Source organism: Lissotriton vulgaris, chromosome 11 (assembly GCF_964263255.1).
Source record: "Lissotriton vulgaris chromosome 11, aLisVul1.2, whole genome shotgun sequence".
NCBI lineage: Eukaryota > Metazoa > Chordata > Amphibia > Caudata > Salamandridae > Lissotriton > Lissotriton vulgaris.
This window is the reverse complement of record NC_141699.1, coordinates 605257518-605274963: the sequence shown is the minus strand read 5'-3', so window position 1 is coordinate 605274963 and position 17446 is coordinate 605257518. Positions and strand designations below refer to the sequence as shown.

At 44.0% G+C, this 17446-nt stretch overlaps 1 protein-coding gene across 3 annotated transcripts in view; it reads left to right on the top strand.

Moving 5' to 3' along the window:
- GK5 (glycerol kinase 5) overlaps positions 1-12379 on the top strand; it is a 239707-nt gene extending 227328 nt beyond the window's left edge. For all 3 annotated transcript variants that reach the window (XM_086943711.1, XM_086943710.1, XM_086943709.1), the window contains 2 exons: positions 5739-5872; positions 11840-12379. In XM_086943711.1, the coding sequence (XP_086799837.1) occupies positions 5739-5872; positions 11840-11991 (286 nt within the window). In that variant the 3' untranslated portion in view covers positions 11992-12379. The remainder of the gene's footprint in view (positions 1-5738; positions 5873-11839) is intronic.
- The last annotated feature ends 5067 nt before the right edge of the window (positions 12380-17446 follow it).

Genomic DNA, 17446 nt, shown 5'->3' with positions numbered 1-17446 from the left:
CAAGCTTGATGCCACAATTGGATTGTCAGGCCTACGATCGTTGCCGACTATGGAAGGACTACTTGATGCTCCCTTTCCGGAGACTTTTGATGGGAACTGTTGTTGGTTTGAAACTGCGTCACTCCCCTATACTTCGGCACCGCTAAGATGGCGGACGAAACAACCTTGGGAATCCATGACGATGTGGGGAGTCTTTGGACTTAGCGGAGTTCTCAACACTTTCATCTCTCTGCTTTGTCTCGGTTTGAACTTTGCTACAGCTTTTTCGTGCATTGACTATCCTGCGGAAGCGACAGTTTGTCCGGAAGGGGCTCACATTTTTGATCGGAAGGGTCAAGGATGAGACTGTGTGATTGAGTTTGCCATCGGGTATTACTGGACACGGGGTTTGCAACCATGATGCGTTCGGGAGGTTGAGCGGTGTTTGGAGTTTCCCCTGTTGTGCTACGTATTTGCAGCTTAATAGATTTCGAGACCTTAGTCAGGGGATTCTTGGTTTTGGCGGTGGGGAGCGGAGGCCAGGGGCATGTATGAAGATGCCCTCCTCCATTTTCTACGTTTAGTATTTAGTTAGTTGGGGCGACAGGCACACATATGCAGGGGTGCAGGGAGGGGGGATGGGTTTATTGTTTTGTCTTCATTTTTGTTTTTATGGTTTCTTTTTCTTCACGCTCTCTTTCACTTTCCTTATAAGTATAGTTGGTGGAACATCCTGACTTTGTTGGTATTCCAGTATCTGGTGCTCATGCTTCTTCTATTATCCTGATTTTATGGGTGGGCAGACTCTGAGAGCTTGCGCCTAATGTGAATCGTATATTGTACTGTGGCACATCCTGTTTCTCATACATTGGCGTAGGCGTCTCAGTAGTATCTATCCTGTATCTACATCTGTTCGCCTTATTATTATGTCTGAATGTATGGCACCTGATATGTATATTACCTTCTTTGTTTTGAAACTAATAAAAAGATTTTTAAAAAAAACTGCCATTTTGAGTTTTTCTTCTGCTGTTTTGTGAGAAGACTATTGTGGAGACTATTTCACTGGTTTTATTGCATCTGAATCAGCTTATGAAATCCTGGGTCATGTGTGAGATTTTAGTCTGCTCCTGGATAATCTCACACAGAATCTCTTAGAGTACACAGCACTTCACACAAGTAGTGTGGCTCACTGGTTAGAGGCGGCAGACCCGAGAGCAGAGGACGGCCCGGGACCAGGGTTCGATTCCCGGCGCGGCAGGTTTCTGGACCAGGGTCAGCGGACTCGATAATTCTCTCGCTCGGTGCCCACTCTGATCAGTGATCACACTCGGCAACTCTGGGCATTAGCTTGCCTCATCTTCACTAACGGCCCCACCAGACCGCCGGGGATGCCTGGTCTCACCCTGGAGATACCCATTAAGGGACCATCTCTCAGGGAAGCCAGGAAGGGTTTCGCAGCGGTCGAAGCGCCTTGGGACCCTACGGGTAAGTAGTGCGCTATATAAATGCCTATACATTACATTACATTACACTCCCACGGTTGTCCAAATTGTGACTTTATTTAATTGTCTTGATTTAAAGTGTTCTTGAGGCTCTTTTGTACCTTTCTCTTGCTGCTCTTTTTTCATAAGGACATGTTAATCCCAACATTCTTTCCTTTTAAAATTTGTTTCCAAAGTCCAAATACAACCAGAAACCTCCTGCTCCATTTATTTGGCAACTCTGCAAAACCATTTATTCATCTAGACAGCCAAATGGAGTTCCTTCGTTTTGTTAGTCTTTTTTTGGGTCTTGGGATATCTTTCTCCAACTGTCCTGTCAAAGTCACTGTTGCACATTCATTCTTTTCTCCTGTTTCACTCGCTTTTGGGCTAGATGGGGCTAGACCTTGTGATTTAAAGAATTAAGTGGCCTTCTCCTTCTGCTGGAAATGACACAGAGTAATACACGGCTGTGGCAGAAAAAATAACTTTTCACAAGCATATACCCAGTTCATGAAATTTACAAGGTAGTTAACTGGGCAGCTCCTAATGGCTTTATCAAGTTTTACACCAGAGATGCTTTGTCTAGAGCAGAGTGGGGAATATGCCAGGGCATGGAGTAAGAGTAAATAAAGAGATTTAAAACCGAGATTCAATGCTCGGATGAGCTCTGGTATAGTCATATCAATGACCCACCTGCACATTGGTTTGAAAGTTCCCTTAAGCTACAGGTTTGAGAACTGGGATTATGCGAACCTCATGTTGGGAGGAGAGAGGGGGGTCAGCCATCCAGCGAGCGTATCTTCTCCATAACGGGTTCGCCAATTATATTTAGAACTTCTTTGTAGTTTCTAGTGCTGTCATTATATAATCCATAATTCAGTGGTCACCATATCAGTACCAATTTAGATTGCCCTTAAATCTAGGTACTCCATTAAATTATTTTTCACTTCCCTGACCTTAGATTTTTTTTTTAGGCTTTTCAACGAGCTGTGCTAGGTGTGTGTGTGTGAACGCAATACTTTTTGAATATACTAGATATTAAACTGGATTGTGTATACTGACTATCAACAACCAGTTGCCACAAACTTTCTGGCCATATTTCTATTGAACACCACAGTAAGCAACGTAATGGGATTGTCATGGCGATTTGTGGTCACGTTATGTAGCCGCAAATTCAGAATTTACTGCAGAAATAACTCCTAGACTGGACATCTCTAATTGAATGCCTCTGTTTCACCACCAAAGCGACTTCAATTGGCAAATCATGACCCTCCACGTAATATCCGAGATATTTCAATTTTCTGACTAGGCATGAAAAAGCAAGTTCTAAATTTGCATCACCCTGTTGGCAAAATAGACAGCAAGAGTCTACCAATTATCCTTCCATTTCCAAGATCATCCGAAAGGACCGCACCAACCAAACAGGAGGAGGCATCGCCATTGTCCATAAGAACACCATCCGCATCACGACCAGTTCAGACGATAACCTCACCACCGCCGAACACCTCCACTTTCAGATCCACACTGACTCCAAAACCACACTCGGTGGCACCCTCCTCTACAGGCCACCAGGACCCAGCACACAATTCAGCGAAGATATCACTGACTTCATCAGCCCACACGCCCTCTCCTCCGAGGACTACATTCTCAGGAGACCTCAACTTCCACCTGGAAAAGAAAAACGACAGCAACACCACCACCCTTCTGGACAACCTGGACAACCTCGGACTCGAACAACTTGTTGATACCCCCACCCACTATGCCGGGCACACTCTCGACCCAATCTTCACCTCCAGCAAGCACATCTCCTTCAACCACACCACAGCTCTCCATTGGACGGACCACAGTTGCGTTCACTTCAACTACAAAAAGACCACGACCCACAACCACCCACAACCAATTCCCCGAAGAAACTGGAACAAAATTACCATCGACCAGCTCTTCACATCGCTTCACCAAAACCCTCCTGCCAAATCATTGGACCCAAACCAAGCAGCCACCAACCTCACACAATGGATCACCCACAGCGCCGACGAACTAGCACCCTTGAAAAACCATCAAATCAAGCAAGGTAGCAAAAATGCCCCCTGGTTCAACGATGACCTGAAGAAATCCAAGAAGTGCTGTTGCACCCTCGAGAAAGCCTGGAGAAAAAACCCAACCACTGACAACCTGGCCACCTTCAAGAACGCCACCCGCAAACACCACCAACTAATCCGATCCACCAAGAAATCAGCATTCAAGGATCGACTTGACAACAACGCCCACAACAGCAAGGAACTATTCAACATCGTCAAAGAATTTACCAACCCTACCGCTGGCACCAACGACATCACTCCCTCCCAAGACCTCTGCGACTCCCTAGCCTCCTTCTTCCACAACAAAATCGCCGACATACATAACAGCTTTGAAAACCAGTCCGGAGACCAGCCCACTCTACCCACCTCCGAACCAAAACCCCCCTCTAACAACCTTTTCGCCTGGAACCCAATCACCACTGAAGACACCATCCGCCTGATGAACTCCATCCACTCAGGATCGCCAACCGACCCATGTCTCCACCACATTTTCAACAAAGCAGACTCCATTATTGCACCCCATTTCCAAGACGTCATCAACTGCTCCCTCAACTCCGCTACCTTCCCGGAAAGCTGGAAACATGCCGAACTCAGCGCCCTTCTGAAGAAACCCACAGCAGACCCCTCTGAACTTAAGAACTACCGCCCCATCTCGCTCCTCCCATTCCCTGAAAAAGTCATTGAGAAAGCCGTCAACAGTCAGCTCGCCACCTTCCTCGAATACAACAAATCCCTCGACCCCTCACAGTCCGGCTTCCGAACCAAACACAGCACCGAAACCGCCCTCATCGCAGCAACTGACGATATTCGAACACTACTGGACAACAGAGAAACAGCTGCCCTCATCCTACTTGACCTCTCCGCTGCCTTCGACACTGCCTGTTATAACACCCTCATACAACGCCTCAGCAACATCGGAATACAAGGAAAAGCATTGGACTGGATCATCTCGTTCCTCGCCGGAAGAACCCAGAGAGTCCGCCACCCCCCTTTTAGATCTGAGACCTCCGAAGTCATCTTCGGCGTACCACAAGGATCATCACTCAGTCCCACCCTCTTCAACGTATACTTGAGTCCCCTCGCATCCATCGCTCGCCAACACAACCTCAACATCATCTCATACGCAGACGACACCCAGCTGATCCTCTCCCTCACCAAAGACCCAAACACCGGCAAAACCAACTTACACTAAGGAATGAAAGAAGTAGCCGAGTGGATGAAGAACAGCCGTTTAAAGCTGAACTCGGACAAAACGGAAGTCCTCATCTTAGGTTCATCCCCCTCTGCTTGGGACGACTCATGGTGGCCACCGGCCCTGGGAACCGCACCCATACCTACGGATCACGCACGCAACCTGGGCTTCATCCTAGACTCCTCCCTCTCGATGACCAGACAAGTCAACGCCGTCTCATCATCATGCTTCAACATCCTACTCATGCTCAAAAAAATCTTCCGTTGGATCCCCACCGAAACAAGAAAAACGGTCACCCACGCACTGGTCACAAGCCGACTGGATTATGGAAACACCCTTTACGCCGGAACCACAGCCAAACTACAGAAAAAACTCCAACGCATCCAAAACGCCTCAGCCAGACTCATACTAGACATCCCCCGCCAAGCTCACATTTCCGGTCACCTGAAAGACCTCCACTGGCTCCCCGTCAACAAGAGAATAACGTTCCGTCTCCTCACCCATGCACACAAAGCCCTCTATGACCTAGGACCCGAATGCCTCAACACGGGCCTGTCCTTTTACACCCCCATCCGCCAACTACGATCGTCCAATCAAGCCCTCGCCGCAATTCCGCGCATCCATAGATCCACCATGGGGGGAAGATCCTTCTCCTACTTAGCGGCCAAAACCTGGAATTCTCTCCCCACCCACCTCCGCCTTACACAGAACCACCTCTCCTTCAGAAAGCAACTAAAAACGTGGATATTCGATAAGTAAAGTACCCCCCCCCCCCTCCTCAAGCGCCTTGAGACCCTCTGGGTGAGTAGTGCGCTATACAAATTTTGAACTTGAACTTTTTTTAACTTGATCCCCCGTGTTTACCTCTTCATTTTTTTTAGTCGTCAAATTATGAAATTTTTTTTACATTTGAGATTGATTGCTAAGGCCAACTGAATAAATGCATTATTTAAAAAAATGAGAAAAGCAATCACTGCGTTGTTTCTTATCTCCTTTATCTTTCAGGGCTGATGGGGGAGTCTGTAATAACAGTTTTGTCATGCAGATGACAGCAGATTTATTTAATCGGCCTATAGACAGACCGCAGCACACGGACATGTCTTCGTTGGGCGCAGCTTTCCTGGCAGGCCTCGCAGTAGGTATGTATGATGTGAAAAAAGCATGTTTATTTTCATGACTGATTACACCTTGTGTGGCAAAGGTTTTGCTGTGTGTCCGTTGCCCATGGAAATATGAAGAGCTTTTTTGTGTTGCATGCTTCATTATATTTCTGTTCTAGTTTGAAGTTTCTTAACTGCTGCTAGCCTCTTAGTTTTCATGCAGCACAGAGGAGTGTGATTAATGTACCACTATATTGTTGAAGACTCCTGTACTAGAAGAGAATTGCATTATAGGCCGAATTCTGAAGTAATAGAACAATTAGCCTACTCTTTTATTAAAGAGCAGTAATTACATCTCTTGGATTATCCTTTCCCCTCATATTCTTTTGGTCTAGTGTTAGCCAAGACATTTTGCTTTTCCTTTTACTAAATGTGACATGTGTCACACTTTTATGGGCTTTCAGCCTGCCCACTTCATCTATTAGTCTGTTACTATGTCATTTACATGTGTCTTCCACCCTCTATACTGCATCAGACAGTGGGTCCGCCCACATGAGCCATTGGCTAACCTCACTGTGAAAAATGGCATTCGGCCCTTTCACATGGAGCACTTTCTCACACAAAGTAGTTCCCTTCAGTGTCAAAGACTAATATGGTAATGTGTACATTTTGCGACAAAAAATGGTTTTGTTTTTAGCCACTGTTTTTTTGTAAATTGAGGAGGGCCCTACAGCTTTCCCAAAAATAAGGTTTTGCAAAAACTATGACAAAACAAAATAAGCTGGAGCCAACACCTGACTTGTTGGCTTTGCCATTGCCTGTTTTCTGTGTATTTACCCATCAGCAGTTCAGGTGTCATCCAATATCTTTCTTAACTAATGTTATGATGATCAATTTCGGAGTTTTTCACCACCTGTTTCGTTTCCCTGATACACCAAGCTTGTCCCTGGCTTTACCCAAGGATTATAAATGTGCATTGTTTATTTTTTTCTGGCTAATGGTAACCTGGTCAGGAAGAAGCAGCCTCTCTCATCATCATCTCTGTGGGCTTTTGGAAGCAGGAGGAGTTCAGATCTCAATAAAGAATATCAAGGTGAAATCGACCCTCGGGCTGTTAGTTCTGGAATTGACATCTTGATGTGTTGTAGTCGAGTGTGTCGGCTTTGGATTTACAGATGTCCAAATGAGAACTGGTGAAAAGCAGGGACTGGGGCTGGATGGCCTCCTTAGTACAGGATGACAGCACATGGCCCTCTCAGATATAAACTTAAGGGGAATACTAAGTTAAGACGGGAATAGCTAATGCACCTGCAAGAAATTAGGGTTAAACATCATACCAAGCAGTTGTATGTCACTACAACGCAGGCTATTACCACGCATGCCATTACTACGCTGTTTTTACAACGCAAGTCGTTACAGCGACTTGCGCTGGATAGTGGAATAGTTTAATTTTCTATTCCAACTCCAGCCCACCTTACAGTAGGGAAGGTGTTGGAATAGAAAATTAAACTCTTCCCTATCCAACAGCGCCCTCCAGTGCAAGCCGTTGTAACGACTTGCTTTAAAAAAGCAGCGTAGAAATGGCAGCGCGTGGTAATACCCGCGTTGTAAAGGCTGCTCACCTACCAAGCGGGCATGCTTCCATGCACTCAGCCTGCTTCGTAAAGGCTTTCATTTCCTACCCTCTTCCACACGCAAGACCCTGGTACATGCTCTGGTTCTAAGCCGCCTGGACTACAGCAACGCCCTACTGATCTCTGCAAAGGAAACCTCCCTGAGCAGTCTATAAGTGGTCCAGAATACGGCCGCTCGCCTAGTAACCAGTGCTCCCCCAGAACACCCTCACTCCCCCTGCTTCGCAAGCTACACTGGTTGCCCATACGCAAAAGGATAATATTTAAAACCCGCTGTATGGTATTCAAAGCCTTAAATAAAATGGGACCAAGATATCTGGCGGACAAACTGGTCAGATACACTCCTTCGGGAACCCTCCGATCAGGAGGAAAGGACCTCCTTTCTATACCTCGTATAAAACAAACCAGACTAGGAGGCAAAGCCTTTTCCTACCTAGCAACTCAAACCTGGAACCAACTACCTTTGGACATTCGTCAGTGCACCAACTTCATGGCCTTCAGAAAGAAAAGAAAAACCTTACTGTTCTGAGCCATCTACTTCCCTGTCTCGATTGCGGTCTTAGCGCGGAGATACCCCAACCGGGGTGATTCAAGCGCTCTACAAATTATATAAATAAATAAATACCTACACGCCTCATTCATTGGGGTGGAGGGGGAGGCGGGGGTAGAGTTCTCCTCTTCTCGAACACATAACTGGTCACACATAACTAGCCACCAACCAAGAGTGCACTGCTTACCCTTTGAGTTTGGGTCCATTGGTTTCTTTTAGCAACATCTTCCAAAGTATTAGATTTGGGTAATTGCAGCTGTTGTTGAGAATGTGTTGCAGATCGTGCGTTTAGTTATGTAATAAGGTGTATGAAAAGATCAGGAGCACGGGCAGAACAAAACTGAGATTCCAATTAAAAAGTGCAGTAGAAGTACTAGGAAAAAAACCTCACTTAAATAACTGGTTAAATATTGCTTTTGCTATCCATGGGTGTGCTACGGACCTCAAGATCTTTTCGGTGCAACACAACAGCTTTTTAGTTTATACCGGTGACTTAAACAAAATTAACAAGTTTTGAATTCTAGACTCAAGGTTTTTCTGGGTTTGCAAATGGAATACAAAACAAAATAAGGTTTAACATATCCAAAAATCTGGGAGCCAACACCTGACTTGTTGGCTTTGCCATTGCCTGTTTTCTGTGTATTTACCAATCAGCAGTTCAGGTGTCATTCAATATCTTTCTTAACTAATGTTATGATGATCAATTTCGTAGTTTTTCACCACCTGTTTCGTTTCCCTGATACACCAAGCGTGTCCCTTCTTGTCACTTTCTCTGTTTGCGCCCGGCGCACTTGTTTTAAGGTGCGCCGGACGCAAACAGGGAAAGTGCGCCCTTTACATAATTGTGCCCCAGGTGTGATAAAAACCACAAAGCTCATAATTCTGATGTGCAGTGACTGGAGTTGTGCACTTAGCTAAAATCATTCGGCCTCTAGTACTGAGGGCCTAAGACTATCATTCGTCCTTAAGTTAGAGAAGGACTACAGTCTTGTGCATTCATTCACAAGTCTTTCACCACTTACACCTAGCCAATACTGAAGTCCTCATTCAGAACATCACAATATACTTGCTTGAACTGTAGTTTATTCTGGAGAGTTACAAAGACTCAAAAAATATATGTGCCGCCAACGACCCCAGACCAGTTACTGCATTACAGATGTTCAAATCCCACACAATCTTATATGTTCCGCATTTCTTTTGTACAGAGAGCAGCTTACTACAGCACTGTCTCCTAGAAATAGAGGGACAAAGGTCTCGGCTACTAAGATTAGAGCTTAGCTGCAGTGCCATCTACTTGACTTTGTGTGTGAAATAGTTCCCTTCAGGAACTGACCTTCTTGAAGTTAACGATTTACCGCTTTATATGTGTACATGTTTATGTGACAGTGTGAGGTAATCACGGCAGGGCTGCTGACTCCATGGTTCCTTTGTTATAAGCTTTTAGTGATCTGATCAGGTGCTCCGTTAACCTACAAAGGACCTCAATCTAAACATGTAATTTGTACTTGTAAAGCGCACCCCAACTGGGGTGTCCTGGCGCTGTAACGCATACCGCTGTGGAACCCTTCCTGGCTTTTCCCTGTGAAATGTCCACTCCTGGGCACCCCCAAGGTGAAGCCAGGCATCCCGGCGCTGTTGGGGCCGTTGTTGAGGTTAAGCAAGCTATTGCCCAGAGTTGCAGAGTGGGACCCATGATTAGAATAGGCACTGAGTCGAGAATGATCAGGTCCGAGGAAATTGAGCCCAAGACCCGCAGAGGCGGGAATTGAACCCTGGTCCTTGGCCAGACCTCTGCATCAGGGTCTGCCGCTCTAACCATTGAGCCACACTTCTCCACAACATCATGTAATGATCTTCACAGTTAGGTGTCCTTTTATCCCTATATTGACTCCACTGAATATTTGCCCATGGGGGTGTAATTCTACAGCCATTTACTCATCTTTAGGAAGGAATCGACCAGCATATTGAGGGTCAGGTGACTGCATTCCGTAACATAATTAGATTTACTTGTAACAACTTTAAAAAAAACTGTAAGATATCTCTTTCAGAAATTGATTCTCTTTGCAATTATGATGAGGAATGACAGGGAGTTTACTTGTAATCCGCGTTTTGTCAGAGAGCCCATTTTCAACCTGTCAGTGATCCCTTTTCGCTATCAGGAGAGCACTATATCAATTTTGATAAAGGCAATCATTTTAAGATGCCATCCTTTTAATATTCCTTTTACATCTACTCGATGCTCCCTATCTGTCCTTTAACTCTTTTGAAAGTGAGACCGGCTTCTGTCCTTTAGACATCTCACTCTGACTTGCAGTGTACAACTTGCTTCCCTTGAGCTCGGGGACTTTCTCATTTACACCTGAACCATTTCATACACGGCCTTTACTTCACTAGTTATTCATTCATGAATCATTGTGAAATGATTTACTCCCTCAGGAAGTATGCCTCATTCTGTCTAGACCTCAGCAAAGAACAACATGCCCCGTGAAGTTAAGGAGGTTTGCATGACTTCCAAATAATGACCTAGATATTGTGGTTGTATCCCGTTTCTGAGTGAACGGCTCAGTTTAATTTTAGTGTATATTTATATACCACTAACAAGCTAGGGGAGCAAATGAACACTGCACAGTATGCCTGTGCTGGTAGGCTAAACAAGATCATGTACATCAAATGGAGATTTACATCTTACATATTTACATTACACATACTTACATTTGATTTTTACAAATGCCCTTTTTCAGGTACACAGAGATTATTTGACCTGCCCAGAATCACACAGTTTTTACTCAAGCGACGAGACGGAGTTTGAAACTGGTTCTCAATGTAGCCACTAGACAAAATCTCTCCAGGTTGGGGACAGTGTGAGGAAGCAGATCCTGGATGTCATCCTAATGGACAGCTTGATGGGGAAGTTGACAGACTCTTATCGGGCTTCCTGACCTCTATTTTATCCCTCATACCCTGCCCATCAGCCCAAGCTCTGGTCTTGCTGTGCGAAAGTGGGGACATGCATTGGTCCTTTGACTTCCACCGTCATTTGTGTTCCTTACAAGAGTCCGCTTTATTCTGTTAACTTATCAAGCATCCCTTTTTAGGGTAACTCTGCCGTTGGGGTTCCTAGAGCCTACCAACTCTATATGAGTGGGCACCGACCTCTCACACAGACTCAGTAACACTAAGATAGCTTAATCAAGGGCATTTGATGTAATGAGCAAGCGGTACCTCGCCACACTTAATAAGGAGATGGTCCAATGGAGTCTCGCCATACAACACCACGGGGGAAAGATTTCACCGCGAGGAGGAATTTCCACCGACTTGATGTCCTTTCACTGACAGTCAAGTCAACCTCAAGAATCTAAGATGACTGATTGACTGACCAATCCGATCACATTCATACAACAATGTGACTGCCTAGCTTTTCATATGCAGCACTAGACCGCTAACTGTTGTCACCAAATGGCACACTTTCACGGCACCTGTGTACATAATGCAGCATGATATACACTCCCAATTTCAGCACACCCAAATGAGGATAAAAGTGTCGTAAACCCAAAGAGAGAAACCTACAACAAACAACCCTCCCACAGGTAATTCAATGACACCTGAAAAAAACAATACTGTATATAAACGTCACTCACATTAAACTTAGGAAAGGGATACAAAGGTCCATCCACCTGACCATAGCAGCTGCAAATGTGTTAAACTCTGTAGCAGGTTTTTCTTATTGAAAGATGAGGTAGCATATGTGTGATATGTTGTGCTGTGTTAGATGCAGGTCACGGTATGTGGTAATAACAAGACACTGTGGTTATTTCCCTTTAGGATTCTGGAGCAGCAAAGAAGAACTAAAGAAACTGAGACAGACGGATGTTCTTTTTAAGCCACAAAAGACGCGAACGTTTTATGAGCCTACGATGGATAACTGGACAAAGGCTGTTCTGCGCTGTATGAACTGGTACAGCACCCAACGGTGACAGAGCAACACGCCATTTCTACGTCTAATGTTTTTTCAAATTCTGCCAAAATGCTGCCTTATTTCCTCCAGTCTAATACCTCTGAACTTTGCTATAAAAATATGCCGTAGTAGGAGTTTATGCCGGAGAGGGACCACTGTCTGCACGTTTTTCAAAACATGCTGCTATGGAACTTAACTTTTATACAAGGACTTAACATAGTTGATCTGGTTTTCAACTGTACAGGTAGGTTCTTCAGCAATGGAGTATTAGGAACAAAAAATTACACAGGGTTCACCCTTTTTGATAATGTTATTTGCTGTGATTTATTACCTACAAATCGTTTACGCTATAGTAAGAAATTGGAAATTGAGTGCCAGTGCTGCTATTAGACTCTATTGTGTGTGACAACTTTAGCTAGTCCTGATTTATTTGCCATTAGAGATTTTTTATTTTGGATGTGTGATTTCACACCATGAGCCAAATGTATCAAAGTGTCTTTTCATATGTAAGTTTTTATGGAGCACTTCCAGAAAATACTGCAGTCATTTTCTTCATATACATATATATATATATATATATATATCCATTACACAAGGTTTGCCTGGAATGAGGGAGCCACAAACAGGAAAATTCGATTTTGCCTTTTAATGATGATGCAAACGGCGCAGGAACAGCTTGCTGCCTCACAAGAATAATGTCCAGCCCTGACGCGTTTCGTGCTCTCTGCCGCACTTCTTCAAAGGGTTGAGGACTTACTGTGAATGAAACCAGTCTTTTAATGCCTGCACCAGTCTTTGATAATCCCCGCCTCAGTGGGCGTGGCCATAACCATGGCCTGATGGTTCTTGTAGTGCAGAAGTTTTTGCGTGTTTCATTCTCGGTGCAAAATTGAAATAAAATCCCCCAGTGGGTTGTGGGGTCAGTGTCACAGTTCAAACACCCCATTAATCACATCACCGGCTTTTCCCTGCTCCTCTCACTGACTCATCGCTTGATGCTTCAGCTCGGACTGCAGACTGCAGCTGGGTTCACCTCGTGGCTCAGGCAACAAGCCACCTTAAATCCATTACACAAGGTTTGCCTGGAATGAGGGAGCCACAAACAGGAAAATTCGGTTTTGCCTTTTAATGATGATGCAAACAGCGCAGGAACAGCTTGCTGCCTCACAAGAATAATGTCCAGCCCTGACGCGTTTCGTGCTCTCTGCCGCACTTCTTCAAAGGGTTGAGGACTTACTGTGAATGAAACCAGTCTTTTAATGCCTGCATCAGTCTTTGATAATCCCCGCCTCAGTGGGCGTGGCCATAACCATGGCCTGATTGTTCTTGTAGTGCAGAAGTTTTTGCGTGTTTCATTCTCGGTGCAAAATTGAAATAAAATCCCCCAGTGGGTTGTGGGGTCAGTGTCACAGTTCAAACACCCCATTAATCACATCACCGGCTTTTCCCTGCTCCTCTCACTGACTCATCGCTTGATGCTTCAGCTTGGACTGCAGACTGCAGCTGGGTTCACCTCGTGGCTCAGGCAACAAGCCACCTTAAATCCATTACACAAGGTTTGCCTGGAATGAGGGAGCCACAAACAGGAAAATTCGATTTTGCCTTTTAATGATGATGCAAACAGCGCAGGAACAGCTTGCTGCCTCACAAGAATAATGTCCAGCCCTGACGCGTTTCGTGCTCTCTGCCGCACTTCTTCAAAGGGTTGAGGACTTACTGTGAATGAAACCAGTCTTTTAATGCCTGCACCAGTCTTTGATAATCCCCGCCTCAGTGGGCGTGGCCATAACCATGGCCTGATGGTTCTTGTAGTGCAGAAGTTTTTGCGTTTTTCATTCTCGGTGCAAAATTGAAATAAAATCCCCCAGTGGGTTGTGGGGTCAGTGTCACAGTTCAAACACCCCATTAATCACATCACCGGCTTTTCCCTGCTCCTCTCACTGACTCATAACAGGGAACTACCAAGACCAAAAGGCCATCTGTTTGGCAACGCCCACTGAGGCGGAGAGTATGTTGTTGCCTGATAAAAATGCTTGCCTCCGAGCACAAGCCCAAGCCTCTGATGAAGTAAGGCTACGAAACGCGTCAGGCTGGACTTTGATGCTTGCTGCTGGAAATTTGCATCCATTTCACAGCTGCTCCCAACAGGAATAAAAAGCCGAGATTTCACCTTGCTTGTGGGCTCCTTCCTTTGCAGGCAAACGTGTTGTTAATGTTTGAGCGGTGAGCCTGAGCCGCGGAAGGAGGTCCTGGGGCTTGCTGGCCCCCCATGGAGACGCCTAAAAACGCCACCGGTATGGAAGCAAAGGGGCACTTGTTGGCAGACTATGGACAGCTTTGAATTGAGAAGCATAACAGCACACCCCACTCGGGTTTTAATGTGACATTATCTTGGTGCTTGGGGGCAGGCAACTCACTCGAGTTAGACAGGGAACTACCAAGACCAAAAGGCCATCTGTTTGGCAACGCCCACTGAGGCGGAGAGTATGTTGTTGCCTGATAAAAATGCTTGCCTCCGAGCACAAGCCCAAGCCTCTGATGAAGTAAGGCTACGAAACGCGTCAGGCTGGACTTTGATGCTTCCTGCTGGAAATTTGCATCCATTTCACAGCTGCTCCCAACAGGAATAAAAAGCCGAGATTTCACCTTGCTTGTGGGCTCCTTCCTTTGCAGGCAAACGTGTTGTTAATATATATATATATATATATATATATATATATATATATATATATATATATATATATATATATATATATATACATAATTTAATTATCTACCAATGTTGCAGTTGTACTGGTGGCAAACCTCACCCAAACAACTATAAAGAATTATGTTATTTGTGGCACTTAAATTATGTTCTCTTTAGTAATCCACTTTTAAACAGAAAAATGTCCTCCTTGTCAGTCTCACGGAGAACCCCTTATAGAAAACTGATTTCAAACCTTTTACTTAACTGGCTGAATTTGAGCAAATCGTGTTCACTTTAATTCAGGCTTCTAATTAATCTTTTGGATAGAAAATAAAAACGTTGTATTGTGTTTATCGAAAACAATAGCAAATCTATATATTTAAAAGCTTATGGGAAAGGGCAGCCTGTTCAGATAGTGTAGATAATGGTAACATATATGTTGATATTGAGGCGTATACCCGAATCAAGACGTGTGTGCCTTTTCGGGTAACGTCTCATTAACCTTCTACCTTTTCAAAGAGTTTCTACCATATGCATCCTTTACTGGGTTGTAGTATGAAAGGGGATATCAATGATCAAACTGGATTGTAATTGTGTAGCAATCATCCTGAATGTTGACCAATAATTTGCTAAGCTTTCCAGGCTCCTGCTGTGCGATTTCACACACAAATCTGAAAAGACAAGCATACATTATGGACCATTCTTGAAGTTCCTATAAGGTGGTTTTAAATAAGTCCAGGGAAAACAAGGTGGGGATTAGATGGTGAGGATTAGATGGAGCCTCTATAGTATAGTTTGTCTAGAAGTGTTTAACGATCTGTTGTCCATTAGGTGACCTGCGTGAAATGATATGGCATTGATCCTAGTGGACACTATACCTATCATTATACATGTAATTGCCTGCGTGTTTTGGTTCTTGGTAGAGAGAACAAAGGATACTTAGATTGATCTACATTCTCTCACACATACAAGAAGGTCCTTGCTTTATAGGTTGGGAACACTTTGTTTGAATAGTGTTAGAGTTGTAGAATGGAAGACACCAGTCATCTGTAATATGTTCATTAAAAAGCCTTGATATAGAAATACATTTGGATTGGTTTCTAATGAGTGTTTTAATAGGCTACTTCAAGTGTACTTTGGAAAGTGTAGGAGAGAGTGTCGGGGCTTTGACTCTGCACTGCGTCTTGAATATACTTAAAAAAGAGGGGCTATTTTAAGAAAACAAGACATGGCATAGTGTGCAGGTCTGTTGAAGAACTAACTAAAATAAAAAAAGCTAATGATAGCCGTTGCCTGACTGTTGAAGTGCATTAAATTCCTTAATCTAAATTGCAAACATAGCTCTCTCTTTTCCATGGAATCTTCCAAGATCCTGAAATTTTCCTTTCTGTCAGACCTGGAAGTGACTGCTGATAGCTAGCGCACCGCTCACTGTTCCCTGAACATTGACTTTCAGAGGTCTGAATAGCATTTAAGGAAAGACATTTTTGAGAAAGCTGAACTAGAGAGCACATGAAAATGAATTAACTTTGCACATTCGCTTTAGTATATTTAGTGGCCCTGATCAGAATTCTGCATAGTATCAGACAACAGCGACACCAACATCTGATCTGTCTTCTCACCAGGAACCATTTTTCCTGTCCGAGCATTATAAACTTGAGAGGTTTATGGCTGGAGCCTCTAAATATCGCCCCAGGGATAAACAGTTTAATGTAGATCTGCGTAGAATTTGCTCATTGATGGAATACGAACAAAAACATTAAACTAAATAGATATGGGAGGAACACCACGTTTTATAGAGTCATAAGACAGAAAGGTGGCATAAAAATCGAATAAATGGCAAAAATGTATTCTAGGTGCCATATATTTGGCAACCCTCACACACACTACTCTACATAAAGCAAAGAAAAATGTATGAATGTGATAGTAGCCAGTTGTTACAATTAACTCTCATATGCTCAACTAAGATCTTCTGCTACTGTGTTTTTTTTGTTTTACTTCTGCAAGAAAACACTGACAAAATATGTTTACATATTCCATGTTTCTTACATCAATCTATTTATGTATGTATGTTTCTTTAAGCATCCCCTTCATTTTGAGGTTTTCCCCCAAACAACTCTTAACTGTTTCTTCTGGAAGCTCTATTATGAACAATGCAATTCATAGAGTGGGCTTTGAGTGAGCAACTTCCTTATTACTTAGTTGCTTTCTTGTCTGTCTAGCTTCCCTGATATTGATGTGATAACGTTTTCCATCCTATTCTTGTGGTTATCTTGCCGAAGGAGCATTTCATGTTAACTGAGTTTTGATTGTATGGCATATATCATTCTACTGTTGAGGTCCAACCTTGCACTTCAGTGCATCCGAGGGTCTGTTTTCCCTCCCTATGGCTCCCTGTTGCCCTCACCCTCTTCTCTTAATTTGAACTCAGTACCCACATTCGACCCGAACTCTTGAGTTCCACACAGATCTGCAGTGCCAATCTTTGAGTGGAGTTTCTTAAAGTATAAGAACATTATTCTGATAATTGCTGGTGATCATGTCTGGTGGCCATCTAAAAAAAAAAAAAAAGACTAGCATATACAAAGACAGGTTTAACGTGTAAGACCTTTTGGCTTTGGCAATGCGTGTTTAAGGGTGCCTGTTACACCTGTATGTTCGCCAGAACTGGATCCATCTTGAGGACAGATTAGTGATCACCAGCTACATGTCAGAATGGTTGACTGTTTAGAGTATTACTAGGATAAATCATACAGAGGACTTTGTCGAGCCCTGGAAGATTGGT